The 16615-nt window shown below is 49.8% G+C and overlaps 1 protein-coding gene across 2 annotated transcripts in view; it reads right to left on the reverse strand.

Moving 5' to 3' along the window:
• Window positions 1-16615, reverse strand: part of LOC146336808 (hexosaminidase D-like) — a 41794-nt gene that overhangs the window by 6405 nt on the left and 18774 nt on the right. For both annotated transcript variants that reach the window (XM_084819042.1, XM_084819041.1), the window contains exons 4-12: window positions 14928-15165; window positions 14201-14310; window positions 13779-13866; window positions 11453-11617; window positions 8873-9056; window positions 8245-8316; window positions 6259-6463; window positions 5894-5976; window positions 745-823 (exon numbers count right to left, since the gene is read on the reverse strand). In XM_084819042.1, the coding sequence (XP_084675168.1) occupies window positions 745-823; window positions 5894-5976; window positions 6259-6463; window positions 8245-8316; window positions 8873-9056; window positions 11453-11617; window positions 13779-13866; window positions 14201-14310; window positions 14928-15165 (1224 nt within the window). The remainder of the gene's footprint in view (window positions 1-744; window positions 824-5893; window positions 5977-6258; window positions 6464-8244; window positions 8317-8872; window positions 9057-11452; window positions 11618-13778; window positions 13867-14200; window positions 14311-14927; window positions 15166-16615) is intronic.

Genomic DNA, 16615 nt, shown 5'->3' on the forward strand with positions numbered 1-16615 from the left:
GTTTGGGCCCAAATTACCTCAGGGACACACCCACCTGACATGCGAGATCCCTCCCTCTCTCCGCCCTGCCACCAACTAAGGTCCAACTGCCAGGACCCAGAGACAGGGCCTTCTCAATGGTGGCCCCACTCCCCAGGGAGATTCCCCAAGCCCTTCAGACCTTCAGAAAGCTCGTAAGACCTTCCCGTTTCAGAAAACTTTGTTTTTCTGGATAGCTTTCGCTTTTTTTCCTGTACTCCTGGATTGCTTTGTTTTTACTAGACTCCTGTTTTAAATTGCTGCCATTTTTATTTTATTGTCACCTTGAATTTGTATTTGTTCTTAAAACAGTATTTATACAATTTTAGTTGCATTGTAAGGTGCTTTGTGACTGCTTTTTACCTTGAGAAGTGGGGTATTAATACTCGAAGGAAGACCTGTTTCTGCTCATAATCCTATCATCTGTGGGCTGCAGGTTTTATGAGTGCAATTTGTTTTTATAGTGCTTTCGAGTATTTTATTGTACATGTATTTATTGCCTATTTGGATACTTCTGTATGGTTTTTTGTATCCAGTACGCCGCCTTGAGAGGGTTTTACCCTTAAAAGCAGCATAAAAATAACTTTAAATAAAGTACATAAAATAAAATAAATAAATACTCACAGGTGGGTAGCCTAGCAAAAGTGTAGCACAAGGAGGAACCCCCCACCCCCAGGGGCCAGGAGGAGCTAGGAGACCCCCTCGAACACACAGACACACACAGACCATGTGCTCTTCTCCAGCTGCATATTCTGGAATCCAAGCATGGCCAGCACCTTCTTCTTGGTTGCTTCCGTGAATCCCCCTGTGGGAAGAGAAGAAGGGTGTGGGCGTCTGCAGCTGTTCAGCCCAGCTGAGGCTTCACTGCTGCCTACTGCGGTGCTGCTGAGTTCCAATCCAAACCCCACTTTGTGGAACTTGCAATCAATATCTCTGCTCCACTGTGGCCTGCAGGCAGACGGTGGACTGCATGCCTCTGCTGGTCCAAGAGCAGACTAGCCAGTCTCTGTTGCCATCACTTGCCAAGGCGGAGGAAGGAGGGAGACGCTGAGGCAGTGCAGCCACACACAGGAAGAGGCTTCAACCTGTGTGGTTGAGGCTTCAACCCTGCCAAACGTCTATTCGCTCTCATTGCTTTTAATGCTCAAGACAAAGAGCTATTTTGCAAATGTGGAAGGTAGAAAATCCAGTGTGAGCATCTTTGGCACTCACTGAAAGTTCTCCTACAAGAAGCAGGTTGAGGTGCTGAAAGTGGGGGAGGAAATGACTGACAGACAGGTTTCAGTTTCTGAGGGATCCCCAGAGCCTGCTGGCTGCTGAGATTCTTTCGAAGAAGAACTGGCTAGGTGGCCTTTGGCCTGATCAGGTGAGGCAGTCCTTATGTCCTCAAGCGCCAGGGCAGATGTAGGATCGTTTAGAGCAGCGCCTTGGACAGCTTCATGCCCGCCACAGAAGAGATGAAAAAAGGCATTTTCAGAAGGAAAAGACGGTGCCGGCTGTGAAGCAGCCCCCAAGCTTGCTGGTGGTTAGGACAGCCCCTTTCCCCGTGCCTTTTGCTTAGCCAAAAGCTGCTTCCTGAACGGGCATCTACCTGCAGAGCAGAGTCTGAGACCGGGGCTCTGCCAATGGATGGGTAGAGCAGAAAGGGGACCAGGGCCGTCTTTCCATGACAACAGAGGGAGCTGCGAATGGAGGAGTACTGGATATTTTTTAAGGGATTGGCTTTGCTGCGCTTTGGTCCACGCAGGGCTCCACAAGCAAATTGCTTCACAGAACATACTTCGGGTGGGGGTGGGGGTTGGAATGAATGGCATCTGACTGGCAGGGGCTGCTCAACCAATGAGAGAGGCTTCCCCCCCTCCCCTTTCCCCTGAAAGTCCAGATGCACCTACATTTCAGGAGCAAGCCTCATTGAGCACAATGGGAGTTACTTCCGAGGAGACACACATATGCTTGTGCTGGGAAAGGGCGGGGGGGAACACAAAGAGGGGAACTAGCCCCCATTTTAACCTGCAGGATCTCTATAATGAAGGGTGGAAGTAGTTTCATCCTAAGGCAATAAACCGAACAACAGAGAATTGGAGCCTCGAGATTGCACTTTACCACGCTTAGGGCATTGGGCTTTAAACTGTGCCATGTCAATTGAGGGGGGTCTCTGTAAGTTCTGATGTGGGCATTCAGAAGGCAAGCCCCATTCAGCACAATGGGAGTTACTTCTGAGGAGACACTAACTGGTTTGTGCAGGGGTGGGAAACACACAGGAGACACCCCCTGACCAGGGTCATGGGGAAAGGCACATCCCTGGGCAGGGCTAGCACGCCCGAGGGTTGGGGCCCACAGCAACCATACCGGGGAGAACCTGACTTGAGGAAAAGAATTGGACTATTAGCCGTCTCCAGAACTCTGGCTGTTCCCTGATAAGCTCCAGGGCGGCTGCTGGAGGGCCATGACATCACGTGTCCCTAACGACCTCCACATGCAGCCAGTTCGGAGTAAACCAGTCGTGGAACAGGCCCCAGGAGACAGAGGCCTACATTTGCAGCTGCGGGAGGGTGCCGAAGGCACACTGGGCACTCTGGGGAGCCACAGATGATGCTTTACAGGCCAGCGCTGTCCTTCCAGGCTCTCGCCTGCACCTCCATGCTCAGGGTCTCTGTTTAGAAATAGAGTACAAGAGCTCAAGTGACCCGAAAGGAAGCTGAACTAGGCCCTTGCAGAGGTGGCCCCCGGGACTGCCTAACGCTCAACCAAGCGCGGTCGCTCCTTTTGCAACAGTGCTGTTTACTTCGGTACAACCTTTGCACAGCACAGCAGCAGGGCCTGCGGGAACTGCTTTGCTGCACGTTTATCTGATGGCAGAACTCCAGAGGAGCCCTGAGGCTGGGCCAGACCAAACGTCCATCTAGTCCAGCTTCTTGTTTCCAACGTGACCAGCCCTCCAAGCAGACCCCTCCCCTATTGCTTGCCGCTACCCCGCCCCCCAGCCCCAAACTGGTATTCAGAGGCATTACCTATAGCCACAGTCAATTTACCTATCCTCTGTGAATTAGTTTAATCCCCCTTTAAAGCTATCTTAGCCAAGGGGCTCTCTCCACTTTTTCTAATAGTGAATTCCATACGTTAATCGTGTGAAGCATTTCCTCAACCTAGCGCCAAACAATTTCATTGGGTGACCCCCAAGTTCTACATTATGGGAGGAGTGGGAAATTTCACTGTCCACTTTCTCTGTACCACACATAATTTGAAAATCCCTTTCCCCTCCTAACTAAAAAGCCAATCATAGGGGAGTTGCTCCAGCCTCTTGATCATTTTCGTTGCCCTTTTCTGCAGCTTTTCCAGCTCTACAATATCCTTTTTAAGGTGGGTAACCAGAACCGCACACAGTATTCCAGTGTGGCCGCACCATAAATAACAGAAGGCCATTATGTCCTGTATATTTTCAATCCCCTTCCTAATTATGGAATTTACCCTTTTCACAGCTGCTGCACATCAAGGTAGTTTTTACTGAGCTGTCCACCACAGCCCCAAGATCACTTTTCTGCATAGACACAGCCAATTTGGGCTCTATGAGTGTTAATGTGAAATTAGGAATTCTTGCTCCAGTATTCATTATGCTTTATTTACATCGGCCCTTATTTGACATTTTGTTGCCCATTCATCCAGTTTGGAGAGATCCATCTGATACTGTTTGGGTTTTTACCATCCTGAATAATGTGGTGTCATCAGCAAACTATGCCACCTCAATGCTCCGAATTCCTGATCGTTCATGAACAAGTTGAAAAGTGCCAGTCCCAGTACAGAACCTTGTGGAACACCACTATTTACCCCCCTCAACTGTGAAAACTCACCATTTATTCCTACTTTCTGCTTTCTGTTCTTTAACCAGTTACCAATCCATAAGCGGGCCTCTCCTCTTCTCACATAACTGCTACGTTTGCTCAGAAGTCTTTGGTGAGGGACATAAGCAACATCTCCCAGATCATCTCTATTTACATGTTGCTGACACCCTTAGGGCTTCTTCACATGGGGCTTTTATTCTGCTATTGAGATTGCTCACTCACGGAGGTTTACGGGTCCTTTAGATGATGTCGTCAACCTCCAGGGCATCTCCCACCCTAAAGAACCTTGACTCCATTTGTAAAAAGATCAGCGATAATAAGCTATCAAATTACAGAACTTCAGTTCCGCTTGAGTTCCCTCGTGAAAAGAGGCAAACCCGCAATAAGAGGAGCTCAACCACAGCGCCATCTAGCAGCTGCATAATGAAATATATTGAAGACTCAGAGAAGGGGGGGAAGGGGGGAAGAAGCACGTGTAAAGGGATCCGTTGTGATCCTGCATTTAAAACGGAAGCAGGAGACCCCATTTTAAATGCGGGATTTTAGACTGGTGTTGAAATGCTCTTAGGCTGTCCTTACATGAGGCATTTATCTAGGCTCATGACTGGTCACTCACGGAGGTTTGCTAGTCATTTACATGACACTGTCAACCTCCAGGGCACATCCAGCTGCATTTGATCTTTATCCCACTAAAAAAAAAACCTGAGATAATCCATTATTTAAATGTAAATCAGCTTTAATGGCTGTGTGTAAATGTGCAGTTCCAAAATAACCACAGCCTGAGAAGACGAAGCAACTGAGAAGAGTAGGGAAATCACAATTGCCCTCTCCACTCCCCTCCTCCAGCAAGTCTGCCTGTTGATCTGGGCTGGGAGGAGAGTTTTCTTGGCAGGGCTAGGAGAGGCTCAAAGCGAGCATGGAGCTGGCTGGGGGAGGAGGAGGAAGAACGGTGACTCAGTGACTCCCCATGTAAACAGGGAAGCCACCCCCCCACCCCGCACACTGCTTTGAAGAGACAGAGAGAGAGTGCGCGAGTGAGAGATACTTGAATCCCTCCAGAGACCCACTGATTCACTGCTCACTTTCTGCCCCGAGGCTGCGGAGAACTTCAGCATCTCTACACCAGCCTAAAATCCCACATTTAAAATGGGGATTTCTGCTTCCGTTTTAAATGCAGGATCACGACGGACTCCCTTGACCCGCGTTTCCTTTCCACTCCCCTTTTCCTCCTCCTTTCCCCCCTTATCTGAGTCTTCCATATGTTTCATTGGTTTAGCTCCTCTTATTGAGGATTTTCCTTTCTCACAGAGGGAACTGGAGTGAAACTCAAGCACAATAATTTGATAGCTCATTTATCTCTGATCTTTTTAAAAATTGGATAAAGGTCATTTAGTGCAGGAGATGCCCTGGAGGTTCACGATGTCATCTAAAGGGCCCACAAACTTCTGTGAGTGAGCAATCTCAATAGCAGGATAAAAGCTCCGTGTGAAGAAGCCTCTTCTCTGTGTAAAGAGCTGATCTTTATCTCACTTAGAATGCGGAAACAGAAGTCCCGGGAAATTGTGAAATAAACAGCTGTGCGATGAACCCCTTAAAGAACACCAAAAGTTGAGACAGGACTGCTACCCCACCACATAAGTTGGGACAATTCTTCCTCAGCAAGGTTTGATCTTCTACAAGCACACAAGTAGCTGCTTATACAGAGTCAAATCAACAGTCTACCTAGCTTAGGACTGTGTTCTCTGGCTGGTGGTAGCTCTCAGACTGAGGTCTTTCCTCGCTGGATTAATTGATTAAATGTTGCTGCCTCCACACACACTCATCCTATTAAGACGTCTGGTAGGTTTTTGTTGTGTTTCCACCAGAGATGACGGTTGGACAAAAGCACGGATCAGGCCCACCATCTGAGGAACAACGCCTGTCTTGCAGATTCTAGCATCCCATTTTAATTTCTCTGCAACCTCAGACTTAATGTTGCAAGACTTATACCCCCATCCCCACCCCCGACACACATGTCCCCAGCCAGATCCCCTCACCATTCACCAAGGTCTGCAGGCACACGGCCAGTGACGGGATCCCGACAGGCAGCAGCTCACACAGAGCGGAATAGTGATCATACCTGCAGGGAGGGAGGGCGGGAGAGAGAGAGGAGGAGAGAAGCCCGTCACTACCTGGGGTGGGATCCCCAATCAGTCCTACCCATGAGGAATTAGAGGACAGGCTTCCAGGGCAGGGGCTGGTATATGACTTTCAGTTGAGCCTCGGAGGCCCGGATCTTCTCCTCCGCCCCTGCCATGACACCAACAGAGGACCTAAGTTTTTTGGAAGGCCTGAAGTTCCAGTCCTCCTCCTCCTCCTGCCCCAACACCCCCCTCCACAGGAGCTGGATCACTGGACTCACCTTTGCCACCCAGTGAGCACAATGCCCTGGAAGCGGATGGAGGGTGTCTTGGGCATGGACTGGATGACCTTCAGCCACCTGAGGTGGTTTTGCAGGTGGTTGTTTAAGGGTGTCCAGGCCTGGGCTGGGCCGGTGGTGCCTTTGAAGGCACTCGCAAACCAGATGGTTTTGAAGCCGCACTCAGCGTATTTGGCCACGTATTTCCCTGGAGTAAGGAGAGGTGGGAGAAGACAGAGATGAGGAAGCAGTACCCCTGGCTACCAAGTCACAACTGATGTCATTATTTATTTCTTAATGAAGGTCCTATCTTAAACCAAACTCAACAAGAAAAAGCAAAATAGGTTTAAGGAAGCTTATAAGTTAACTGCGGATAAAAATACAGCTACAATAAAACAAACTTTAATGAAATAACTAGACTAAAATACAAGGTATAAATAGTGTTCATAAAAAAAGCTGATAATACAACTATAAAATTATGCAAAAACAAAAACTTGACAATCCAACATGTTGCATAAACACATAGTGATATTACCGGTTTCACAATAGGCTTTTCCTAATACCGTTCCATTGCAGTTGGCTATACTAAGACATATTAACTGAACCCAAACACATTTCAACCATTAAGGTTGTCAGTGGGAAAAAATCTGACCATAAGTGTAAGCCCAAAGAACAACAATACATTTTATGAGATTGAATTCTCAAAATAGGACCCATCAGACAAAAATAGACAGAAAATTACAGATACCTGGGGTAGCCTTTATTTATTAAACTAGGCACATAAATATAGACTGATGAAAGCTTTCTTTACTAGTAGATCTCTACTATGTAGCTTATCTATTTCGCCTGCTGTGGTTGATATCTGAATACACTGGACCCACCATTCCCCTCCTGTTCCTAAGGTGTATAAAAAGATGTAAAACCAAATGGTGTTAACTAAGAGTAACTTGACCACAAATAAGCGAACTTCAAGCAATCCAAACCAAAGTATTCTCACCAGAGCAGAAGGTTTCTAGTTGAAGCATAAGGTGAACAAAACTGTAGATAAGGTTTAAGTAGATAACACCGCTTTAGACTTCTTTAAAAACAGAACCTTATCTACAGTTTTGTTTACTTTCTGGGTTTGCACACGGATGCGTCAACTAAAAACCTTCTGCTCTGGTGAGAATACTTTGGTATTGTTTTGGGGGGGGTTATAGTTATGGCCCCCCCAAATTCCCACTGATGAGGACTTTAATGGTCAGAATGCATTTGGGTTCAGTTAATATGTCTTAGTACAGCCGACTGCATTGGAATGGCATTAGGAAAAGCCTATTGTGAAACCAGTAATGCCACTATGTGTATATGCAGCATGCTGAACTGTCAAGTTTTTGTTTCTGCATAATTTTATAGCTGTATTATCAATTTTTTTTACTAACATTACTTATACCTTGTATTTTAGTCTAGTTATTTCATTAAAGTTTACTTTATTGTATCTGCATCATTATCCTCAGTTACTTATAAGCTTCCTTAAACCTATTTTGCTTTTGCTTTTTGAATTACTTATTTATTCCCATTATTTATATCCTACCAGGACAGCTTACAAGTAAAACAACAGTACATAAAAACCATTATAAAACAATATTAAAAATAACAATACATAAGGATCCATCTGTAGTGGAAACGTGGAAGACCATTGTATTTCAAGGAGTTAGTGTTGCATCCATTCTTTTGCCCATGTCTAGAGTACTATTTGGGCCTATTTATGGAGTTGGATACTTTTTTATTAGTTCCCAGAGAATCACTTGTTGATGCCCTATTCAAAAGAATGTAGATGAACTTTTGGCAGGACCTCAAGGTTATGTCTGGACATCTTTCGTCTGCTATTTTCCAATCTCATTGTTGTTTTATTCTGCATGTTATTGTTTTATTTGTAAGCCATCCTGAAAATATTTTAATGTAGGATAGCGTATACATTCCGAAAAGAAATGAAACAAAATGAGAACAAACCTATTTGTTGCGTATCAAAGTCTGGGGCGTAAAACCACAGCATGGGAGAAGCGTGTTTGGCAATGCCAGAGTCTGAAAGAAACACATTCTGAAGTGAGAAGATGGAGATGAGGTGCTGCTCCCCGGATTAAACTACTTCAACAACAAGGCATTAAGGACTGGAGCCCTGCAGAAAAAGATTTGGCTGGTTATTTCAAATCAATATGTGAACTTCAGTCTTCCTCACCTTGCAGGCCCAGGTCACATGAGCATCTCCTCTCCGCACATTCTGTCTCCCAGTCTTCCCCCTCTTCCCCTCTCACATCTTCCCCCTCTCTTGCTCTCTTTACCTCCTCTGGCCCACTTCCCTTGGCCTACTGCAAGCTGCTGCTTCCTTAGGCCTTCTGCCCCTTTCTATGAACAAAGCAACTTGGCCAATCACAGAGATGCTTTTCTCAGCCCAGTCTCTCTATGACATAAGGGCAGCTCAGCAAATCACTGCCAAAGACGTGACCGTCCTCACAAAAACCTTTAGCGCATTAAGTTACAGGTTTTAATGGGAGACTGTTGGTGGAGATACATGCTAACTTCTACTGATGTTAGAATGATCAGGCAATGGCCAGAAAGCTGCAGTTGGGCTGGCACTGACCTTGGATGGCTGCCACGCTGACCTTCCTCAGCATGTCGTCCCAGAGGAGCACCTGCAGCCCCCAGGCCTGGCTGGTGATGAAGCCCACCACCTCTCGGATGTGGTTCAGGTACATCTTGCCAATGTCCCCAGCATTGTGGCTCATCCAGTTCTTTGAATCCATCCCCTCCCCTAAGTGGAAGACCTGTAGGTGGGGGGGAAGAGATGAACGCTGATCAGCCTGAGGAAATCTCTGAGCAACAGCAGCAATTCCGGGCAAACACTAGAGGCAGGGAGGCAGGTCAGCCAGGAGTCCAGCCCCAGAACAATGCTAGGAAGCGGGCTCACGGGCACTGGGGGAAAGGCCCACATGCTCTCCTCCTAAAGCACTGGTAGACCGACAACTACTCAGGACAGAGAAAAGAAAGACATTCTATGCAGGAAGGTCCATCTAGCACAGTGGTCCCCCAGGGTGCTCCTAATTAGCTTTTTATTTTATTTATTTATTCGTTTGTAAATGTATGAGTCACCTTATGGGCCAAATAGGATCCCTTACAATTAAAACTTAAAACAATTTAAACACTTTAAAAACAAATCTTAAACTTTAAAACATCACCAACAGCAGAATTAAGAGCAGGGCCCCGTCTACATGGCGCCGCTTTCACCTTGCACCCTGTCGCAACTGCACAGCATTGCAGCTTCGAATTAGCTTCTGCTGTGATAGACTCGTGATTTACTGCACGCTTCCCGAACAGACTCTGCCATGCCCTTTTTGTGCCATCATACTTTAATGCGCAGCTGTGCCGTCCCATGAGCGTGGGGGTGCGACACTGCAGTGGCTGTTTTGTGTTTTATGGGTTCCGTGTTGTGTCTTTCCGTCCCTTGTTAGGTAAAAAGTGGGTGTTCTGAGTCCCCTCATTTCCATGCCATCTGTTGTTCAGTTCCCCAGCCTGAGACTCTCGTGATGGTTCGTGTGAGCAGTATGTGCCTACCCATAGCTCCAAAATGGTGGCTGGAGTGAAACTGGTCCTCCCCCAAGGTCCCCCCTCCAGCCCTTGGGCACTGAGTCCAAAACAACCATTGCGAAGATACGAAGCTGCAAAAATGTGCAAAAGTGTGATTAAATAAATGAAAGCGCCTCTCTGTGCCTCTGTAACTGCGCAGCTGCAAAGGGATGGGGGAGTAAAGGGGTATCACAGAGTGACGCAGGCACTACGTATGCCTACAACACACCCACCGCAAAATGCGAACTTGTTTGGGGAAGGGACAGATGGCTCGCAACCGCAGGAAACCCACAGCAAATGAAAAACATCGCAGCAAAACACCTCATCGGAAATCCGCATTTTCCAGGAGAAAACCACGGATGGCTGCAAAGTGGTGACTGTGTCATCTGTCCCGAGGGACCTCGACTCGCAGCTGCCCCGGAGTAAAAGGTTCATGTACATGGGGCTCAGCGGAGTCCTAAAAATCCATGTGGAACAGAAAAGTACTTTTCCTATTTTGAGGTGCAAATGAGTCGAGACCTCTAAACACACACACACACACACACGCCCCTACCCCCCCCACACACACTCCTACCTTTACACAATCAAGATGTTGAGATCGTTATCCTGAGATTGCAACCTCAGGTCACACATACAAGGAACCGCAGGGAGTTCCCATCCACACGACCCTCATTAAACCGACCAGGGTTGGTCACAGGTCATTCTGCAGCTGAAGAGAACCAGGCACTCCACACCAAACTCCTGCCAGCACGTGTCCGCCCGGGATGAAACAGGAAACAGTCAAGAGCCCTCCCTCCTGCCAGGGGCTGGATGGCCCTTTCCCAACTTGCTTCATACTGTTGTGACCGGGGGAGGGGGATTGCGCAGGAGCAGCCAAATTTGCCTACGAGGCGGCCCCCATCCCCCATTCCATGTACAGCAGCTGACTGGGCCGGCTGCTGAACTTCATTTCAGTGCCAATGATGGGACAATGTCCATTACCGCACCTGAGGGCAGCAGGCTAGCTGAGGGAATGTAGGGGGGGTGCCTGGCCGGCACAGCTCTGCCCTCCAGTACCTCACGGCCCCTCAGCATCTGCGGCCCTGAGGCACCTGTCCATCTGCCTCACTCCGCCTAATGGCAGGACTGGCCTAGGTTTTCTCTCTTAGCAGTCAGACCACATTTTGTGGCCACTGACCATGTCCCTGTCCTCACTGGGCAGGTTTTGGGCAAGAGAAGTGTGTGTTTTATTTCTTCTCCTAAAGCGCATTGGTACTTCTGCAAAACAGGGGCTCCCCTAAGCCAGTCGGTACCCCTGTTTTTTGCATGGACGGTGCCATTTTGGATACAGAAAGATCAGCACTCAGAGAATTGAGTTTGGCGTTCTCATACAGTATAATAATGTTGAGAAAATCTCAAAGCACATAACGCAAAGTGAGACGTGCTGCATGAGTTACACAGGTCGTGGAGTTCAAATGTTTTGTCAGAGTGGAGCCCATAAGCCAAGGCACCCGCTCCAGGATGCCCCACTGCTACGCTACCTGGAGGACTGAGGAGGCAGGGCTGCCTGCTCTCCCTCCGCCACAGCTTCTCTCACCCCCCCTGCCCCATCACTTACCTCATCAGCCCCGACGTGCACCCAGCTGGAGCGCTGGTGCTTATTCAGGACTTGGGTGAGCACAGACTTCACAAGGGCCAGGGTCTCTGGCACGTGGGGGTTGAAGCTGTTGGGAAAGCGCTCCACCTCCCGCAGGTGCCGGTACTTGTCATGCTTCAGGATGAACTGAGAGAGGAGAGACAAAAAATGTGGCCCAGGGATGGGGAAAGGGGGGCTCTAAGACCCAGGGTGAGAGTGCAGGGCTAGCAGGGAGGCCATAGGAGGGGCCATATAAGATAATCAATTCCAGCCTTGCAAACAAGACTAGTTACTAGTCCACATTAAACCTTTTATTAGCCTACTCCCTGCAACACAGTAACATTAAGTCACTTGTGCCAGTTCAGCAGCCTGCAGAGAGAAAAGAATAATTTCTGTTCCTATTTATGAAGAGTATGTTGCTGTCCTGCAGGGGGAGGTCCCATAGCTCAGTAGCAGAGCCCCTGCTTTGCGTGCAGAAAGTTCCAGGTTCAAACCTTGGCACCATCTCCAGGCAGGGCTGGAAAGACTCCTGCCTGAAATTCTGAAGAGTCGCTGCTGTCGCTCAGTGTCGACAGTTCTGGGCTAGATGGACTCAGGGTCTGACTCAGCATAAGGCTGCTTCCAATGCTCCTGCTTTCAACCGTGATATAGTTCAGCCCATCCTACAAGAGCAGCCTGACACCCAGAAATTAACCAGGAAAAGCTTCTCCCATCATGCTATCTCCCAGGCTAAGAACTTCACCTGTTTAACTTTGGTCTGTCAGACCACTCTAGTGAAGAAGGCTGATGGTAGTGCTAGCTGGGCCTGGCTGTTGGAGAGGAACAAGCCAGTGGCCCAACGGCACCGCTCCATGAAAGACCTGCCCCACCCCGCTTGCTTACAACTCCGATCAAGCCCAATTGTTTGCTTGGTGGCACAGCGGGTGTCTGGCTTCCTGTGCGGGAACTGGCCTAACCAGATCTGAAGCCAGCCTCCACGCCAGCACCCACTCCCTGCAGGGATCTGCTGCCTCCCTCACCCAGAGAAAGACAGGGTCCCTGGCCTGACCACTATCCTTGCCCAGGAAGCCCAGGGGAAGACTCTAGCAGGGTGGACAGGATGCTGACTTCTTGTCATTAGTAAATATGCCACCCCCACCCCCCGAAACCCACAGCTATACATGTTCTTGTTACAAGGGGTTACATCCAATGGTTGTGGGGGTGGAAGGCAGCATGCTCCACAGATTTTTCTCTTTCTCTCCTCTTCCACCTCCCTGCAGCCACCTATGCCCCTGAAAAGCCTTTCCAGAGGGTGGGGGGCTCCTGAACAGGGACAGCTATATCATAAGAGGCAGGAGTGGGGAGGGGGAATTACCCAAATTACAAGTCATTCCTCCCACCCCCCGCCACTGAAGCTCCATACAACACAGCCTCCACTACTCAAGGGAGCCCCCAACTGTCTAGAGTTGTTTTTTGGGGGGTGGGGGGAAGTGGGGAAGGGAATTATTGGTTGCAGGGGCAGCCTTTGGTTCAGAAGTGTCAGCTCACGCCAAATGCAGCACCTCACCTCTCAACCGCTGAAGGTGGGATATTCTCACTTATTGCCTATTTTAAACCATCCACCCTGGCTGCCAATTTGTTTCTGGGCCCAATTCAGGATGGGGGTTCTTACCTTTATCACCCTAAACTGCTCGGGCTATCAAGTATCTCATAGAAAGCCTCCTCCTATATGGGACCTCTCCAGGCATAGGAGATCCTCCAGTCAGGCCCTGCGCTGGATTCCCCTTCACGAGAGGCTACAGAAACTTCCACAAAGAGCAGGGCCTTCTCAGTGGTAGCCCTGACGTCTAAAAGTCTTACAAGAGGATGCTCTGACTTGGATTCCTGAGCAGGGGATTGGACTCGATGGTCTTGTAGGCCCCTTCTAACCCTACTATTCTATGATTCTTTGAGAAGCCCACAGGCCACCTCTTTCCTGCTGTTTTCCCAAAGATGTAGAAAACATCTGTTTAGATGTGTAAAAATATTCATTTTTTTAAAGAGCCTTTGAAAACTGTTGACTGACCACCGCCATGCCTGGGACTGCCTTGGTGTGATTCCCGTTTGGGCAGAGCGGCCCCACACATCGACCTGGGGCCACCTTCGCATTAATGTTACCCATGGGGGGGGTGACTGAGGTGTGTGTGTGGGGAGGGGGGCAAGATCAATGCGGGCAGCCCGCTTCCTCCTCATGCATTCCTTCAACCTGCACATGGGGAACAAGCGAATGGCACTGTCCCACCCCAAAACGTAACCAACGCTGGAATGAGCAACGGGGTGCTCCTGCTACCTCCACATGTCCGAAGGTCTGCACTAGAGGGATCACCTCCAGCTTGTTCAGCTCAGCCAGCTCCTGGATTTTATCGATGTCTTCTTCGCTGTCAGGAGACAACAGCACCCATCAGCACTAGGCCAGGCCCTGGTGCCAGCCAGCCAGCCAGCACAGGGCCTTGCGATACAGGCACATAGGAAGGAAAAGGGGGTTGTTCCCAAGGTTTTCAACATGGCAACCAGCCTGGTAACCAAAAAGTGGCGGGCAGCCCCTTTGAAGGCAACTAATATAGGGAGCCCCAACTCTCAGTCCATGAAGAGTCCTACTTCTGCAGTGGGCACGTCCAGGGCTTGGCCCGGTCGTTTCTCCCCCCAGCCCCAGCCCACTCAAAGCAGGCCTAAATATTCTTGCCCATAGGAGTAGGCCTCTGCCTGTCTTACCTGTAAGCGTATGGAGATTTCAAGATTTCTAGCTCTCCCTTGAACGGAAACATGTCTTCGTACTCAATCAAGACCCCGTTTGCACCCAGCTTAGAGAAAAGCGGGAAGACCTGGAGGGAAGCACATGCGAGACGGAGAGAGGGGGCCTTGCAGCCGTGGGGAGCAGCAGGACGGCAAGGCAGCAGCCAGCCACCGCCTGCCTGGCGGCATTTGCTGCAGCAGGGGACGGACGGACAGACGGTCTTCCCTCCACAACCTGCCATCCACAGACCACCCCCGCGTGGCTAAGAGTCCCTGTAGAAAGAACACCAGTGGGGCCACCATCTGAGAGCAGGGCGCAAGCCCATAACGCTCGCATGCACCTGACCTCTCCCTTGAATGGTGCGCTCCACACAAGAGGTCACGGCTAGGGCCAAGACTGCAAGCAGAACTTTCATTTTACGTTTGGGGAGGCCTCAGAAGCGGCATTTTTTACATTTGGCTACGATGCTGGGGCAGTATCATGTCACACATTGCCAACTCTCACTGCTTTCAAGAACAGCTGCAGAAAGCAGTGGGCGGGGCCTTCATGGCACGGGGATAAGCACTGTCACCTGCTAATGTCTGTGGATCGAGCGGAGGTTATAAGCACAGGAATGAGGGTTAGCAAAAAGTTGGCAACCGATCTCTCTCATTCCCTCTCCTGCAGGATTTGGGTCCCTTACCTCCAGCTCATGCTGCACCTCACCTGCTCCAGGTAGGACACTTTGGGGGCTGCCCCCTTGAGGTCCAAGTGAACCAGCCGCATCTGTGTTGAGCTGAAATCCTGGAGCCGCTGCTTCCTCGTCTCTTGCCGGGAAGCAGCAGCGGCCACCTTGACCTCCGGGAGCTCCAAGGACTGCTCCCGGGCCTTGGCCGGGAGGTCACCAGCCTTGCCCCAGAAGCCGCTCTCCATGCGGGATTCCTTGCGCTGGTCCAGTGTGAAACTGCAAGTGTGGAACGAAGGGTGCGGGTCAAACCAGGCACAACAGAAAGTGTGCAGCTGCTGCCAAAAACGGCAGCCAGGAGTCTGGTTCCCCCCTCCCGCAACGTATAGAACAGAGGTGCAGAAAGAGCAGCCCGCCAGGCCATTTTTGGCAGCCCACCAGAACCCCCTGATTCTGCCATGGTGCTGGCACTACCTGGGCTTTCCTTTCCCTTCCTGATCTCCACTCTCTGATGAGGGATCACAGATACGCAAGGGAATCCCCAGGCTCATGTGTGCTTGTGGGTGGATGGCCCCCCAGCACCACTCGAGGCGGAACACACTTGCTGAGTTCTCACGATCGTGAGCCTGGCCTTATCAGGGCTTCCCATCGTGGGAACTCTGTAAGCACATTCAGCTGAATGAGCTGATGCAGCGCTCTTCAGACCTTCATGCTCAACACACAAAAGTCTGGGCCGGTTTGCACGACACGTGGAGGCTTAATAAGCGACACTGCTGCCTGATTTACCCAATTACCCTCACCGGGAACAGCAGGCAAGCGGGGGGCGGTTAACAAACCCCCAGCAACCCTACAACAGACTGCGGGCGATTGGGTGGTTTGGTAACCACCCCAGCCATCCACCCTCACTGGGCTCAGATGTCGTAACGATTTTAGCAGCTGGGGTACTGCCCACTAGCTAAGCCTTTGGCACAGGGCCCACCGGTATTTTTTATCAGATCTGAGATGTGCAAAACAGCTTTAAGGGGTCAAAGAGCTATCCAGAAGGTGGTCTCTGAACATAGCAGGAGCTGAAAAACATGTTTCCCGCAAGAGCTGGAATTTTCCACGGAAATGATGGAATGTTTAGTTTAAGGAAGTCAGGAACACCTGATAAAGCAGAAGGAGATTCATCCTCAGCCGACGATGCCTTGGCTATTGCAAACACTGGACACCTCTGATATGCCGCCACTGGGGCAGCCAAGTATGGGCATTCTTTACCAGTAATCAGAAGTGCAGATGTCTCTCCGAATGTCTTTCCCACTGCATTCTCTGCACCAGGGGATGAGAACCTCTTCCAGCCCAAGGGACACATTTGGTTTCAGGGAACCTCTTGGAAGCCGCATTCCAGTTGTGGGCGGGGCCAAAGGCAAAAGGGGCCGGGCCAAAACCCAGCATATTTTAGTTTAAAGCCCTTCCTGCCTCTGGAGAGGCATTTCAACCTTTCAGAATGGGGAAAAATTGCACAAAAGCTGGGAAACCACCAAACGATTGGCAGTTGGGGGAAAGGGGGCCTGGCAGTTGGGGGAAAGGGGGCCTGGCACTCTAGGTAACCCCAGAGAGCCAGGCTGGGACCCCTGGGCCTGAGTTTCCCCATCTGTGATCTAACCTTACCCCAAGAGGCTCATCCTAGAGCATAAATACAGATGACAGACCTGAGATGGCAGGCAGAGCACAATACTGGGCCAAAGAC

Source organism: Heloderma suspectum, chromosome 12 (genome assembly GCF_057233095.1).
Source record: "Heloderma suspectum isolate Gila_16-S chromosome 12, 16-S_ref, whole genome shotgun sequence".
Lineage (NCBI taxonomy): Eukaryota > Metazoa > Chordata > Lepidosauria > Squamata > Helodermatidae > Heloderma > Heloderma suspectum.